Source organism: Conger conger, chromosome 12, assembly GCF_963514075.1.
Source record: "Conger conger chromosome 12, fConCon1.1, whole genome shotgun sequence".
Taxonomy (NCBI): Eukaryota; Metazoa; Chordata; class Actinopteri; order Anguilliformes; family Congridae; genus Conger; species Conger conger.
Window position 1 is genome coordinate 28,460,007 of NC_083771.1, and position 16,468 is coordinate 28,476,474.

Consider the following 16,468-nt stretch of genomic DNA (forward strand, 5'->3'; position numbering starts at 1 on the left):
AATTGCAGCAATTATTTTAAATATAATATATATTGCACTGGATGCATTCATAATTTGTTTGCCCATATGTTCTTGATGATTTATTAGAATGAAATGCAGTATATTGTCAATATATACATGCATATCTTATATTTATTTATATATAAATATATGACATGCACAAACTTCTTTTCATTTTGCTTGCTCCCAAGTGAAAAACCTCATAGTCAGTAGACTCCAGTCAGTCAATTGTATTTGATTTCATAATGCATTCCATATAAACAGCTCATAGGGGAGCATGAGATGTCAAAAGCTGTGAGAGGGTTTAGGAGGATCACCAGTAAGTAGCTACAGACATATTGCACACTGGTCTCACTTTAAAAGAGATTCCTAGACTGTCTTAATGGGCTTCACCTGGATAAATACAGGATTTTAAAGGGGTGAATCAGGTCCTGTGAAGCAATTCCCCTTGTTTTTTTTTTGTTTGTTTTTTTTTAAAGCCTCACTCACTCCTGGAGTGAAACCCTCCAGTTTTGTAACCCCCACCCCAATGAGGCTTCTGTTTGGCAATGTGAATCCAGAACCTCCACAGACCTCCCCAGTGACCAGTACTTGATTTGTGCCAATACCAGGTGGGCAGCCCGTAGCATTGTAGCAATAGTAGGCACACAAGGGATGTGCCAGCATAGTCACTGATTTTCAGAGAGATGTTTGCAGAAAAGTTTTGAATTGCATTGCATTCACCTTAGACCAACCTTCAATGAGTCGATATGATTGGTTAAAAGTTGGCAGAATTGTGACTTTGAGCTAACCTGCTATTGAAAGTCCAATAGCAGAAAGGTCAAGCACTCAAGTTTAGTTTCTGTTGGGTTCCTCAGACACCAAAAATAATCAGACCATACCACAGTTTATTGAGCAACAACAGGTTAATGAGCATGGGCTGATGGGTTACAACAGATGCAGTGATGGCAGGGTAACAGCGCCTCACAGAGGTATGTGCTGTTTGGAGTGGAAGAATGGAGTAAATGTTGGCTTGCATGATCGGGTTGGATAACCCTCAGTGATGACGTAAACCCCAAATACCGAAAAATATAATAACTCCATATCTCAACTCTCTGGAACCCCAAAGATATTCATCAGAACTACAGAACAAGGTCACTTGGAAGAATGTTTTTATTTTTATTTTCCCTATCTCACGCAAATTAGAAATGATCCAAGAGGATTGTCATGCTAAAATATCCGGGGGAAAACCAGACGTGCCATAATTACATTTAGCCTTTTTCCTCCCCTGTGACTGAACCCATAGCAGACTGAAGCCTCTGGGCACTCTGCGAAGTGCCAGACATGTCCACAGGGCCTGGCAGGGCCAGTGCAGGCAGGGCAAACACAGGGCATGCTGTGCTTTAAAACAGAGCCATTGGAGAGCTTGTCCAGAGCACTGAAACCAACACCACTCAGTCACTGAACCTCTCATAATGGCTCACCTTTTTACCTTGTGTTTATTGATTTGTGGTTTTCATGCAACCGTGACCCTCTGGGAGGAGGGCTTTACACAAATATAGTTGGGGGCTGGAAATAATTTGGAAGGAAACACAAACCACCACCCGGGCCTGACAGCGTTAGCATTGACCACCAAGGCTACCAGTGTTCTTCTGCAGAATGGCCATTGGCCAGTGCATGTTAGGTAATTCCTGGCAGGAGTACAATAGGGGAATTGAAGCACCTGCAATTTTTAATGTAAGGATTGCTGAGGACTCCATTCATAAGGGGGGAGGGGGTGAAGTCCCTGTATGTAATAGTTTCCAAACGCACCCCAGCCCTAGGCTCTGTTTGGGCTGTTTTCCATAATCTGTGTTCCATTATGTGTATTCAGCTTTCTGTTTTCAGTGATCTGGGCTATGTTCCATAATCCGTGTTCTGTGTTCTCACTCTGGCAGGGCTGAGGTGAAGTAAGACAGCGACTGAAGTAGAGGTCTCTCCGTCTTTCTCTGTACCTCAGAGATCTTCAGCTCACTCTGCCCCAGATATGAGTCCAGCCAGTCAGTACTGAGTTACTGTATTTCAGTCTTAGGTTAGATCACCCTGCCACATTATTGGTAGAATGTCTGGTTATTAATGTGCAGTATGGAGTGTTCTGGTTTGCACCACTGCAGAATCTGACCTGTGACTTTCCCTCCCTCCCGGAGTATCCCTGAATCAGAATGGAAATGTAGATTAAATTGAATCTGAACATAATTTGGCAGGCTGCACATCTGAACTCAAGCCTGATGCTGATAATAGGCTGTGACTGGATCCTGCATTCAAATAAACAAATTATTTTTTGGCAAAGAGTGTAAACACTCACTGAGCACTGTATTAGGAACACCTGTACACCTACCTATTTATACTATCATCTAATCAACCAATTCTGTGGCAGCAGTGCAATGCATAAAATCATGCAGAAACAGGTCAGGACGTTCAGTTAATGTTCACATCAACCATCAGAATGTGGGACAAAATCTGTTCTAAATAACTTTGATTGTGAACGATTGTTGGTGCCAGACAGGGTGGTTTGAGTATCTCAGAAACTGCTGATCTCCTGGGATTTTCATGCACAGCAGTCTCTACAGTTTGCAGGGAATGGCTTTGTTTTGAAACAAAAAGCATCTAGTGAGCAGCAGTTCTTCGGACAGAAACACCTTGTTAATGAGAGGGGTCCGCAGGAAATAGCCAGACTGGTCGAAGCTGATAGGAGGGTCACAGAAACGCAAATAACCACACATTACAACAGTGGTATGCAAAAGGCCATCTCTGAACACACAACGTATAAAACCTCTCAGTGGATAGGCTACAGCAGCAGAAGTAGAGAAAATAAGTCTAATAAATGCCTAATAAAATGCTCACTGAGTGCACGGTATGCTTCCACCAGAGAGACCTGCTGTGCAAATAAAAATAGACTGGTGTGACTTTTGATGCACTCTTCTCTGTCTCAAGTGCAGCCATAGTACTCTGTCAACTAGCATTTTCACAGCAAATTAAACACCAAAGTCCATTTGGTTCACGCTGCCTTTGAGTTTAGCTTTGAGTGTAAATATATAAATTAGCTCTATATGAATACCTATACAATAAAATCTGTACCCGCAGACACACTGTATCTATATATAAAATGTGTGATGCTGTGAAATTTGAGATGGCCATCTGAAAGTCTGTGGGATTCCAATTACTTTTCCAGTTGCCTCAAATGCATTTATAGAACACAGAGTTGATTAAATTCAGCATGAGGTCAGCGTTCCTTAAGGCTGTGTGATGTAATGCTGTTACCCAACAGCTTCCTATAGAAAAGTGTTACCATAGAAACAACCCTTCAGCCGTTTCCAGCAGGCAGTTGGTTACTGTGCTGCTGTGAAGGGGAAGAAATGCTATTGTCATCCAAAATGTAGTAACATTTATATAGCTGCTATATATGAAGCAATTCAGGTTAAGCTTCATGTCTTAGAGGCACAATGGTAATGGCCAACCTGGGAATCAGACCTGCTACTGTCCCTCTGGGCTACACGCCCTGTTCCCTGAACATAGTGTACTGCTCCCCAATACAGATTAATACACGATGTGCACTGTCAGCAATGTTTTTGTTTTTTTAAATGGGGGTTTTAATGTAACCAAGGACGGCATGCATTTCTCACTGTGCAGTTGTAGCTAAACTTGATGGTTTGATGCTGTATAGAAACATGAGCTAATTTCTCAACTGGTTTGAATTGGGTTTTCAAGCTTTGTGGCAGTAGGCAATGGTAAGCTATTAGCTAATCACAGATAACAGTCCCTGTATATGTTGATCATTGTGGACTGCATATTATTTGGTAAATAATTCATGTTTATTAATGTTCACATTCTTAAGTGGAGACGTTGAGTTTATTTGCTTTTAATAAAATCACTTTGCTGTAAATCCCGGTTTTAGTGCTGATGTGTTGTTTATAGAGTCTGCAAACAGCGTTTGTGTTTGAGAGTGAAAATGCTAGCATATGGTAATTTCATTGGCATACAGTATGGTCTGGTCCTTGTGTTTATCCCCCCTGCACATTTCAGTGATGTCATCTTTTTCTGTTGATAGCATGTCTTCCAAACTAAACTGCTCTTGGATGATTAATCTATGGCATGCGTCTTGTTTTTTCACATCAGACTTGTCCAGCACATTAGAATTTGTGAGTAAGTCTTTAACAATGGTCACCAGTTCACCAGGACAAATTGTACCAGGCTAGCCAATGGTGCAAGGATAAATGTCCATTAAAATGTTGGTGCTGTTGGGTAACACTCCAGTCACCAAAATGGAAGATGAATGTGTTTTTTTGCATCCCAGTGCACTGAAAAAACAAGTAAAGTAAAATCTTTTATCTCAAGTGGAAAATTTGCTTGTTTTATAGTTACTATTTGCTTGACAAGTTACATTTTCTTATCCCATTGCCAATAATCGTGTCTTATTTTGCATAAAAGTCATGGAAATAACAGTATATGTCTAATTATAATGTTGAAACAAGTTTTTAGATTTACATACAGTACTGTGCAGAAGTCTTAGGCACCTGTATAACATTCTGTACTGATAAGATTCTTTCAAAAATAATTCAATGAAAGGTCCTGAATAAACATACTATACATTTTACATTACATTTGAGTAATTTGGCAGGATAGTTAAAAACTGAATCAAATCAATATTTTTTGTGACCACCCTTCGCTGTTAAAACTGCATCACTTCTCTTGAGATAGCCAACACTGTCCTGCAGTTCTATAATATAATCAGCAGGGAGGTTGTTCCAAGCATGTTGGAGAACTTGCCACAGTTCTTCTGCAGACTTTTGTTGGCTCCTTGCTTCTGATCTCAGACAGCCTTAATCAAGTTTTTATGTAAAAAGTAGTCAATTGCTTACAGTAATATGTTACGTTTTTAAATTAAATACAAAAATGTTTCTGTAAAATTAAATATTTTGGGAAATTAATATATGGAAATCTCAAATGTTTTCTTTTATACTAACAGACACAAAAAAAACATACACTGGTGTGAAAAAGTGTTTGCCCCCTTCCTGATTTCTTATTTATTTGCATGTTTGTCACACTTAAATGTTTCAGATCATCAAACAAATTTAAATATTATTCAAAGACAACACAAGTAAACACAAAATGCAGTTTTTAAATGAAGGTTTTTATTATTAAGGGAGAAAAAAAATCCAAACCTACATGGCCCTGTGTGAAAAAGTGATTGCCCCCCCTGTTAAAACATAACTTAACTGTGGTTTATCAAACCTGAGTTCAATTTCTCTAGCCACACCCAGGCCTGATTACTGCCACACCTGTTCTCAATCAAGAAATCACTTAAATAGGACCTGCCTGACAAAGTGAAGTAGACCAAATGATCCTCAAAAGCTAGACATCATGCCGAGATCTAAAGAAATTCAGGAACAAATGAGAAAGAAAGTAATTGAGATCTATCAGTCTGGAAAAGGTTATAAAGCCATTTCTAAAGCTTTGGGACTCCAGCGAACCACAGTCAGAGCCATTATCCACAAATGGCGAAAACATGGAACAGTGGTGTACCTTCCCGGGAGTGGCCGGCTGACCAAAATTACCCCAAGAGCGCAGCGACGACTCATCCAAGAGGTCACAAAAGACCCCACAACAACATCCAAAGAACTGCAGGCCTCACTTGCCTCAGTTAAGGTCAGTGTTCATGACTCCACCATAAGAAAGAGACTGGGCAAAAATGGCCTGCATGGCAGAGTTCCAAGACGAAAACCACTGCTGAGCAAAAAGAACATTAAGGCTCATCTCAATTTTGCCAGAAAACATCTTGATGATCCCCAAGACTTTTGGGAAAATACTCTGTGGTCTGACGAGACAAAAGTTGAACTTTTTGGAAGGTGTGTGTCCCATTACATCTGGCGTAAAAGTAACACCACATTTCAGAAAAAGAACATCATACCAACAGTAAAATATGGTGGTGGTAGTGTGATGGTCTGGGGCTGTTTTGCTGCTTCAGGACCTGGAAGACTTGCTGTGATAAATGGAACCATGAATTCTGCTGTCTACCAAAAAATCCTGAAGGAGAATGTCCGGCCATCTGTTCTTAACCTCAAGCTGAAACGAACTTGGGTTCTACAGCAGGACAATGATCCAAAACACACCAGCAAGTCCACCTCTGAATGGCTGAAGAAAAACAAAATGAAGACTTTGGAGTGGCCTAGTCAAAGTCCTGACCTGAATCCTATTGAGATGCTGTGCCATGACCTTAAAAAGGCGGTTCATGCTCGAAAGCCCTCCAATGTGGCTGAATAACAACAATTCTGCAAAGATGAGTGGGCCAAAATTCCTCCACAGCGCTGTAAGAGACTCATTGCAAGTTGATTGCAGTTGTTGCGGCTAAGGGTGGCCCAACCAGTTATTAGGTTTAGGGGGCAATCACTTTTTCACACAGGGCCATGTAGGTTTGGAGTTTTTTTCTCCCTTAATAATAAAAACCTTCATTTAAAAACTGCATTTTGTGTTTACTTGTGTTGTCTTTGACTAATATTTAAATTTGTTTGATGATCTGAAACATTTAAGTGTGACAAACATGCAAAAAAATAAGAAATCAGGTAGGTAAAGTCTAGGGTGCCTAAGACTAATGCACAGTACTGTACATTTTGTTTTTTGCAGTGTAAAAGCCTTGACTGTCTGCTGTGCAGGTCTTGGGCAGAGATCCCGGTGGGCCAGTGCATAATTAGCATTACAGTTAGGTTTAGATTTTATACTGGAATCGAAGTACATTTTCAGTGGTCATGGGTATTGCATGCATCTGATTAGACAGAAAAGTCAATAATGCCTGTCTAAAACCCCCTTCTGACCCCAGTCCAATGGCACATTCAGTTAAGTTTTTTTGATCTGATCATAGAATGCCTCCATACAGGGGCAAGAATGTGCCATCCATCAACCCCAAGAACCTATTGAGTGCTGGGTTGCTGGAGGGCTGGTATTAGATCCCAGAAGCACCAGTGAGTGATTATCAAAGATGAATATGATCATCCCAGCCAACTGATTTATTTCTTGCCTGGGTGACACGTAATTTGTTGTAGCATCGCCTGTGGAGGGAGGGATTAATTCAGCTGGGATGAGGATGACCTTGTTTCATTGCTCGCCACTGACCCCTGCTGGTCAGTCAGGCACCCGCAGTCTGTGGTTTGAAAAGAAATGGTGCTTTGGAGGACAGACAGTACACACTCATCTAGTCTCTCCTAGAAAGCAGGGATACAGCGGTGAGTGTAGCAGGAAGAGCATATACTGGGTCTTCTAACTTGTGAGAAAAAAGGATAAAACGTGTTTTTAATTAAATTGTAATCAGTACTGATGTGGGACATAATGTGCATGTTGGATTAACCTCCATTTTCTTTTATTTAAAACAGATTTTAAATCTGTGTAACTAAGCAGAAACTGAACACACAAACTTAAACATGTAGGCCATTAAGGGGAGCCCATTAAGAATTCAAAGCATATCTAAGCCAATTTTATGTCTCTTTTTGTTTTTACTGCCTTCTTGTGTGGTCAAAACCCTAGCTGAGGTTTATTGTAGAAGTGAGTTAAGTAAAACGGATGTGGTCTTTATAGGACAGATTTTCCAGTCAATCGGAGAGTGAGGAACCACATGTAAGATTCAGGTGCACATGGGGAACCCTTTGACTAATCATATGGCTTCATCTCTTTCTTTCTCTGTGAAAAGATTTGGAAGTATTGTATTGATGCTTGATGTGCAATTTGAGCATCTGAACAACCAGTTTTCTGGAGCCTTCCACTATCTATCCACTAGTGCCCTGATGTGAGCATGGCTATTGGTCAGCAGGCAACTGCCACGATGTCACTCCAGCAGTTGACACTAGTGAACAGTTGTGAGATTTAAAAAAAGGCTAAAATACTTTGTGAATAGCCCTGCTGCTAGTGCACCTCCACAGTGCCCATTCATAAAATACAGCCACATAAACTACTGGCACTGCTGGCAGCCCGTTTATGCGGTGGCTTGCTGGGCTGGCTTTATTTCGCCTGGTCAAGGAACTGCAGGACTCCTGGAATTTGTCCCACACTGCTGGAGAGAATGTTCCAGAGCAATGGCTTTCACAGGCACCTGAAGATGTTTCATGCTGCTGCTGCTGTTAATATAGTAATATTTCTGTATTTTATGTGTAATATATAGGCCTAATATGTGACTGAATATATTTTGTGTGACTGAATATGTCACACACACCAATATTACGTTACATTACATTAATGCCATTTGGCAGACGCTCTTGATTAGACTAAGCAGGCGACAATCCTCCCCTGGAGCAATGCAGGGTTAAGGGCCTTGCTGTGCGGATCTTATTGTGGCTACACCGGGGATCGAACCACCAACCTTGCGGGTCCCAGTCACGCACGCACACAGTGTTGTTGTAAACCTGACACTGATGGAAGACTTGGCTAAATGATGGGTTTCTCCCTGGTGAGTATGACAGGGAAGCATTTGCCCCATGGCTGTCTGTTTATGTGTTTAGAGCGGACGCCCTCATCAACAGTGACGTCGTGCTGCATTCAGGGAGCGTGCTGTTCATTTATACAGCTGGCTGGCTGCGCACGCAAGCAGTTCAACCTGAGGTTCACAAACCTCAGTTACAGTATGAGAAGAACAGGGTCTCCCCTGGGATTCAGTCCTTCTACCTCCTGTTAATGGGTCCAGTTGTGTTCAGTGACTGATCCAATGCAGGTATACAATAATGTGTCTATTCTTCTCGGGAATGCCCAATTGAGTTTTTATGTTTGTGCTCTTTGCTAACCTCCTGTGTCAGGCCAGGAGAGCACAGATCAGTACAGATCAGCATGTGCTCTCCTTTCTTAGTGATCAAAAGCTGGAATCTACATGTCTGGGGTGGAAATCTCGGTCAAGAGACCTTTTGACATTAACAGACTAGGTTAACCCCAGTATACCTCAATTTTCTCTTTCACCACAAAAATGTTCACTGGCTTGAAACGCATATCAGCCACCACTCCTGCTCACTCCAAAGAAAACCAGCAAAGCTCTTGTGAACATTGAGTAGGGCACAACTTCTTGTGCAGGGGGGATGTTGGTGCCAAACAGACCAGAGGGGGTTGCTGGAGACACACGGGTGTCCTGCCAACTGAAATGCCTCTTTAAAGGGCTAATGCTGGCAAATTGTGCCAGTTGGCATTGGACAACGCTGGCATGGTCTGAATTCGATATGGCTCTGGGATTTGATATCACGCCCTGGAACAGCACCGACTGTAAATATACTGTATATATTAAATACGGCAATTAAACGCGGACCCCTAGCTGTCGGGACTGGACTTTATCCTAGGCTGACACAGCAATGATTTAATTGTGTACGGAAGAGTCTCGTACAGCTGGACAGAACTTGTGTCACGGTCCCTGCTTGCTACCAGAGGGCAGCAAAAGACTGATCGTGTGCATGGACTTTTCTAGAAGCACGGATGTGTGATTATTGTTTCCACTTGTGCCTTGTTAAGATGTGTGTTTAAGCTGGCCCAGTTTACTCCCTTGTTGCTCAGTTTTGGAGCCTCCTGCCATGTGCTTGTAAAGTGGTCTCTAATTGTCTCTTGTTACCTGTTCCAGTTTTTGAGTCTGTCCTTGTATCTGTGTTTATTTTTGTTCTTTCCATCGTTTATCCTGCTTCCTGTGATTTTGCCTCAGCACTTGGGCCCGCACCTCGGTTCCCATTTTTTTGTTCACGTAACCTTCACATTTTTTTCACACTGCTCCTGGTCGCAAGGCAAAGCTGCGCACAATTTAAACTAGGCTAATTGAAGTCTTTCAGTCAATCAGCCTTTATTTCGTATCGCACCACGTACAAACAGGTTGTCTCATGGCACTTTGTGATGGACATTTTCCAGATGGAATATAAAAAAACTTAAATTGTGACCATTTGTGCGAAACTGGAAAAATAATTCTCCCAGTCCCTTGAAAAGCAATCATGTCATTCTAGCTACATGAAAAATGGTGGTATGCGGAAAAGGAAATCTCCGTAAAAACCCGCACAATGAAACATAAACACTTGTTATGAAGTTGTTATAACTCATTTAAAAGTTGTAATAATAAATAATAATACATCTTCAATTATATAGCACTTCTATCGCAATTATTCAAACAAAAGTTACAAGTGTAATCTAAAACTTTTTGTTTTGCAGTGCAGGCATATTGGATAAAATAAGTCAACACTCTTAAGGATACACTAAGCTCTACAGCACTGGTGCAGCGACAAACCGCAGTGTAACTCGGTCTGTACAGTCCTGACCATGGATTAGAATCTTCTTTTATTACATTCTTCTCTCAGATTTAATTATCTCCTAATGTTTTACATTGCCTGATTTACTGCTCTTTATTTCCTACTATGTTCATAGTTGATATTTAATGCATGTGATAATGATACAGCATACAGAATCCAGACTCACAGTGAGAAGACTTACATGTGTTTTTGAGGGTTTTTTTATTCATACCGTTGACTCCTGTTACCAAACTCCTGCAGCTAAAGTAAAGGGGATCGAGCGAACACACAAGTTGGGCATCTTGTTAATCAAAAATAAAATGTTGTAGGGCCAAGTGGAATTTGAGTAGAGTGGGGATGCGGGTTGGATGTTCACTGTGAACTGTGTTGCAGGAGGTGCCCATCTTGTTATTGTAGATGATAGAGTGGACTGAGGGGTGAGTGAGTGGTGTTGGGGTCAGGGTTCACTGCATTGTGTTGCAGGAGGTGCCCATGTTGTTATTATATCTGATAGTGAGTGGACTAAGGGGTGAGTGAGTGGTGTTGGGGTCAGGGTTCACTGCATTGTGTTGCAGGAGGTGACCATGTTGTTATATCTGATAGTGAGTGGACTGAGGGGTGAGTCGTGTTGGGGTCAGGGGTCAGGGTTCACTGCATTGTGTTGCAGGAGGTGCCCATCTTGTTATTATATCTGATAGTGAGTGGACTGAGGGGTGAGTGGTGTTGGGGTCAGGGTTCACTGCATTGTGTTGCAGGAAGTGACCATGTTGTTATTATATCTGATAGTGAGTGGACTGAGGGGTGAGTCGTGTTGGGGTCAGGGGTCAGGGTTCACCATGCATTGTGTTGCAGGAGCTGTCCAGCTGTGCGTGGAACAAGAAGGAGAAGCACATCCTGGCTCCTAACGTGGTGGCGTTCACTCACCGGTTCAACCAGGTGAGTCCCTGTTTTCGCACTCAGGTTTAACCAGGTGAGTCCCTGTTTACACACAGGTTCAATCAGGTGAGTCCCTGTTCAATCACCAGTTCAACCTGGTGAGTCCCTGTTCACTCACCGGTTCAACCAGGTGAGTCCCTGTTCTCACACACAGGTTCAATCAGGTGAGTCCCTGTTCAATCACCAGTTCAACCAGGTGAGACCCTGTTCAGGTGTAGGTGCAGCCAGGTGAGAGATACTCCTTAAGTAGAGAGAACACCCATCATGACCAACCATAGCGGTTATATGTTACAGCTTATGACGCGATCACTGTTACTGAAATATTGCTGCCGGCAGTAAATGACAGTGCTATGACACCTGTTATAAGCTGTAATACCCATTGTGACTGTTTATCATACGTGTCATGTTATATTGGACATTGATTGTGTGCCTGTGCATGCTGTGAACTGGCTCATAGAAAATGTATCCAGATTAGTGTATTATTTACCAGAAAAAAGTCCCTTTTCTGCATCCCATCCTAAAAAGTGATCTGCACCAAAGAGTTGAACTTAAATATTGAAAAAATAAAAAATAAAAGGGCACCTATGCTATGTAGCCAAATGTGAACATAAAAAAAGAAACAATAGAGACAAAGGATAGGAAAAAAATAACTTTTGTTGTACATTTTTTATCAGCTGAAGTGTTTTCCCCGATTAAAGCGTAAATTATATTTAATTAGCCACTTATGTCCATAACTTCCAAGTTAAATGGTTTTGTCATGAATATGCGTTCTCCCCGTCTTGATTTTACGAAATGTAAGTTAATATATTTACGACATGCATAATTGTGCCAATGTTTCCAATAGGCAGTTAAGTTTGTTGATAATTAGAGGATCTGTAAATGTATCCAGCCAAGAATAATTGGAAACACGTTCACAGAGTTTCCATGCTAAAAAGAGAAATTCTCTGAGCATTTATCTTTGGCTTACTGGAGTATAGCATAACTCTTTTAATGGCCTGCATATGAATCTCAAGGCCAGGCTGTGGCTGCCACCTAATTGGCTGATGCTGCCTGTGTTCTATGACATCATACACCCAGACACGCAAGGTTGGTTCCATGCCCCTGCAGAAAGGGAGTCCATGGCTAACCCTCAGGCTGTCTCTTCCGAGCTGCAGTAACCACAAGAATTCTGCCCCTAATGGCTGGACCCAGTATCCTACATGATTTCCCCCATTGGGGATTTCACCATAACTGTGCAGTTTGTGATTGATATTGATGTATGTGCTGTAGCTTACAATTTATGGGGGGAAAATGGCAGTAATATGTCTATCCCAATTTTTGGACCAGCAAAAAAGCTTTGAAAAACCCAGCATTATATTATAATTATAAATTGGCCAATTCATGATGGATCTCCGTGGAAAGTTATCCAGAGTCCAGCTGCAAGAGATACTAGAGAACAAAAATTCTCCCATTATTATTTGCGCATGCCTACAGATTATTAGAAATGAGGTATATGAGCAGGTGAATCTGAAGTACATCCTTGTCCACATTCTCTCCGATAAGGTGTAATACTGAGCTTGGCATGTCTTTAATAAAGGAGTCTGTGATTCATGGCAGGCCTGAGCATTGGCCTGGCCTGTGATCGTTCCGTCAGGATCTAGCCAATCCGGGCCTGAGCCAGTCCACACCCGAAGTCGGTGAGCATGTGTGGATTGATTTTGAGAACTATTAAATATTTTCTCTGAGTGCCCTGATCTCTTGGAACGATCGGTGCTACGTGTCAATCGAGTCTGGATTCTGTCATCAGGGTAAAATGCTAACACCAACCAGCACAGATCGACAGTGCATCACCTTGACAACTTATGTGCCAGCTGGTTCTATGTTTTGGTTGCTTCCTTTTTCAATGTGTCTGGAATGTGTTTGCTTAAATCTACTATTGTAGAAAGTCTGGTGAAGGCACAAACACAATCTCTCACACAGAATTGTGTTTGGCTACTGCTTTGGGAAACAGCCGTATTCCTCACTGGAGTCTGAGTTTATTGTGATGTGAACACATTAGTCTGAGATTGAATGACGTTTATTTTGTTCAGCTGAAAATCAATGAGGTTCTGGTCTTGGCCCTTAATTAGTGACTAATTAAGCTTCCCCCTTTCATTGTGGGCCTGAAATTTGGCAATACAAGCTGGAAAGGCCTTTTTGTGGTCAAGCTGCTCTCCCCTGCGCACACACACGTCAGTCTTTCTGACCTTGTTTCTGTGCATGAAGAGAAGTGTATTCATGCACAACACATTGCAGTACGTTCCTGCTTGTGTGCGCTTCTCATTTCTGTTTCGGAATATTTCTGTGAATAAATCTGTGTGGGCTTTTGCAAGTGCCCATTTCTCTACCTGTATGTATTTCTGTGTATTTGTTTATGTCTGTCTGTATGTGTTTGTGTATGTGGCTGTGTATGGCATTAACCTCTGAATGGGTCATGATGATACTTGTACATAGAGCGGCCTGTTGCGTAGTGGTTAAGGTATATGACTGGGACCTGCAGGGTCGATGGTTCAATCCCCGGTGTAGCCACAATAAGATCCGCACAGCTGTTGGGCCTTTGAGCAAGGCCCTTAACCAGTGGAGGATTGTCTCCTGCTTAGTCTAAATCAATTGTAAGCGTCAGCCAAATGACATGTAGGGCACTCTACCTTCAGCCCAGTGACCCCACTCTGCTTTCATCTGGCCTCTGCTAAAGATAATGGGTATATACTATAGAATAAGACGGGCTTTCTCACCTAACGCCAACACAATCCAGATCCATAACCAAAAAGTTAGAAGCGAGTGCTGTGAGTTTTCCCTGAGGATAAATTGTTCCTCTTCAACAGTGCTTCAATAGTTCCTCTCCTTCTGTGCTAGCTGTGGAACAGTTTTCCGACACAAGTGTATTGTGGTCAACTAATAATGCTGTTTGCTTTCCACCGTCATGTCTTGCTACACAAAATTAATGGGCTATGGTAACATTTTCCATTCCGAAACCTGGTTGCCTATGCTCTTGACAGCCCTCCTGCACTTTGACTGGATGTTCTGGTCTGTGACTCACTCCAAACTCTGAGCACTGAGGTGATTTTCTGACCTTCAGCTGCGTGTCTCCAGCCCTCCGCTCTCTCCTCACCCACGACATGCAGACGGAAACAAAAGATTATTTATCCTCCGCTCTCCTTGTTTCTTGCTCTGGAGACTCTTCAAAGAAAACGGCTATGAGCAAGGCTGCTGAGTCCCGCGGGCTCGTCTACTGGACCATGGGAGCCTTTCAAGAAAACAAAAAGATTCCTTCAAATCACAGATGATGTGTTTTCCAGAGCCGCAGAACATACGCACTGGCACAATATTTGTACTAAAACCCAAGCAATGGTCCATTCAGAGGTAAATTCCAGAACCGGTTATTCACTTACATGCACACAACTCTTGTTTGCATAGAGGTTTGCTGTGTATGCAGAGTGGCTGCTGGAATGTGTTACCGGTTATAATTCAGCCCAGAAAAAAAAAAAAAAAAGCTAGTCTCTTGTAAGTCTTGCATTTGCATGGTGTTAAATTAGTAGAAGATCTTGGGATGAAATATGACTGTTTCACTATTTTTGTCAATATACATATATGTAATGTTATTAGGCTTATTTATGTTGTGTTTTATGTTATGTCTCATAATCACAAAATGCTTTATAGTGAAGTGGGAACATCAAACTCCACCAATGGCTCACCTGGGTGATGCACAGCAGCCATTTCGTACTTGAACACTCACCACACATTAACTTCGGTCTGTTATGCAAAATGAACGGGCGACCTGATTGGATGTGTTCTCAGGCTAACAGTGTTTAGGAACAAGCCCTCATTTATAACACTGTGTGCATATGTGTGGTGAAAGAGTGGGCTAAACAAAAGAACAAGGTTACCTTCTTGTTCTTCTTCACTGACAGAATTTGGCCGGTGATGTAGGTCGGTCGCGAGAGCTGTCTGGATTCCTTGCTTGAAGGATTATGGTTCCCCCCCACCACGCTTCCCTGCAGCGGGTCACTGCAAGTTCATGAAATTCAATTTCACACCGACTCCCTCTGATTGCACTCACCCTGAGGATTCCTGACCTGTCTGTCCTCTTGGACAGTGAACGCTCCAGAAGCAGAGCTCCCGCCTGGCTAGCCGCCGACCGCTCGGCGATTCTGGTTTTTCCCAGCGTGCGCGGTTCGGGGCTGCTCGTGGTTGTTTGTTGATTTCCGGGCTCCCAGATCTTCTCCCATTGGTCGAATGGCAGCCCCGCGAGAGGGAATTGCTTACATGGGAGGTTGGAATGCCGGGAATTCTCTCTGCATTTGTTGAGAAAGACAGGGCTGTGGAGTATTTATTGTAGAAGCACAGGGGCAAACGTGCGTGTTTGAGCTAGGCGCCTGCATCTCGTCTCCCTCGCGTTCCTCTAAAGCCGTTTTTCACCGGCTTTGCGGGCCTACCTTACCGCTGTCCAAATTCAGTTTATCATTTTACCGTCCATTAACCCTGTACCTCACTTAGACAACAGTCTGACTGAAGGTCAAAACTCAACTATGATGACAAAATACGTTGGGTGGACATATAATATTTGCAAATATATGTGTGGGCACTTAGAGAATGGAATGGAATGCATGTCTAAATAGGTGGAATCTTTCTTTATATAATTACAATTAATTATCTAATCTTTTCAAATCGATATATTTTCGATATTTCATACATTGAAAGCAGCATTGCTTTGTATTTTTCTATATACTGTATTTGTATAAAAAATGTTGCAGTTTCATTTCAGTATATTTGCAGTCCATCTCTGTAAAGGGGGTGGTTGAGTGATTGGAAACCAGCGGGTGGCATATACTCTTTCAGATGTCCAGTGCTCTTTCTCTCCTCCATGGAGATCGGAGTTGACACGCAGCACGCTCCGTCAGCCAGCTCCAGTTGACGGACTGCTGTGGTCAGTGACACCAGGCTTTCGGAGGGTGGGGTGAGGGAGTCTCTCCCGCCCGTCTCCCTGAATTCCTCCTGGAAAGAGACGGAGGTTAAACAACCTCTCCTGACGATCGCTCCCCCGGTGCGGGGAAAGACAAACGGGGCCCCATAAACACAAACAGATGTACTGCAAGCTGCAAGCATGCGACTGAGATTTTCCTTGTGGATATCATCTGTGTTTGCGGTAATTGAGAACACGGGTACATGGTCACGTTTTTTTCGCTGTATATTTTTCGCTCAAACTCCCTCATCCAGAGCCCCTTGCACCATTTCACTGTGTCCCTTTTTTAATATCCCTGCTGAAACAA

At 42.5% G+C, this 16,468-nt stretch overlaps 1 protein-coding gene across 3 annotated transcripts in view; it reads left to right on the forward strand.

The window, feature by feature from the left end:
- The window catches only part of LOC133142025 (ras-specific guanine nucleotide-releasing factor RalGPS1-like), a 131,234-nt gene that overhangs the window by 18,330 nt on the left and 96,436 nt on the right, over positions 1 to 16,468 (forward strand). For all 3 annotated transcript variants that reach the window (XM_061262946.1, XM_061262945.1, XM_061262947.1), the window contains one exon: positions 11,097 to 11,180. In XM_061262946.1, coding sequence (XP_061118930.1) covers positions 11,097 to 11,180 — 84 coding nt within the window. The remainder of the gene's footprint in view (positions 1 to 11,096; positions 11,181 to 16,468) is intronic.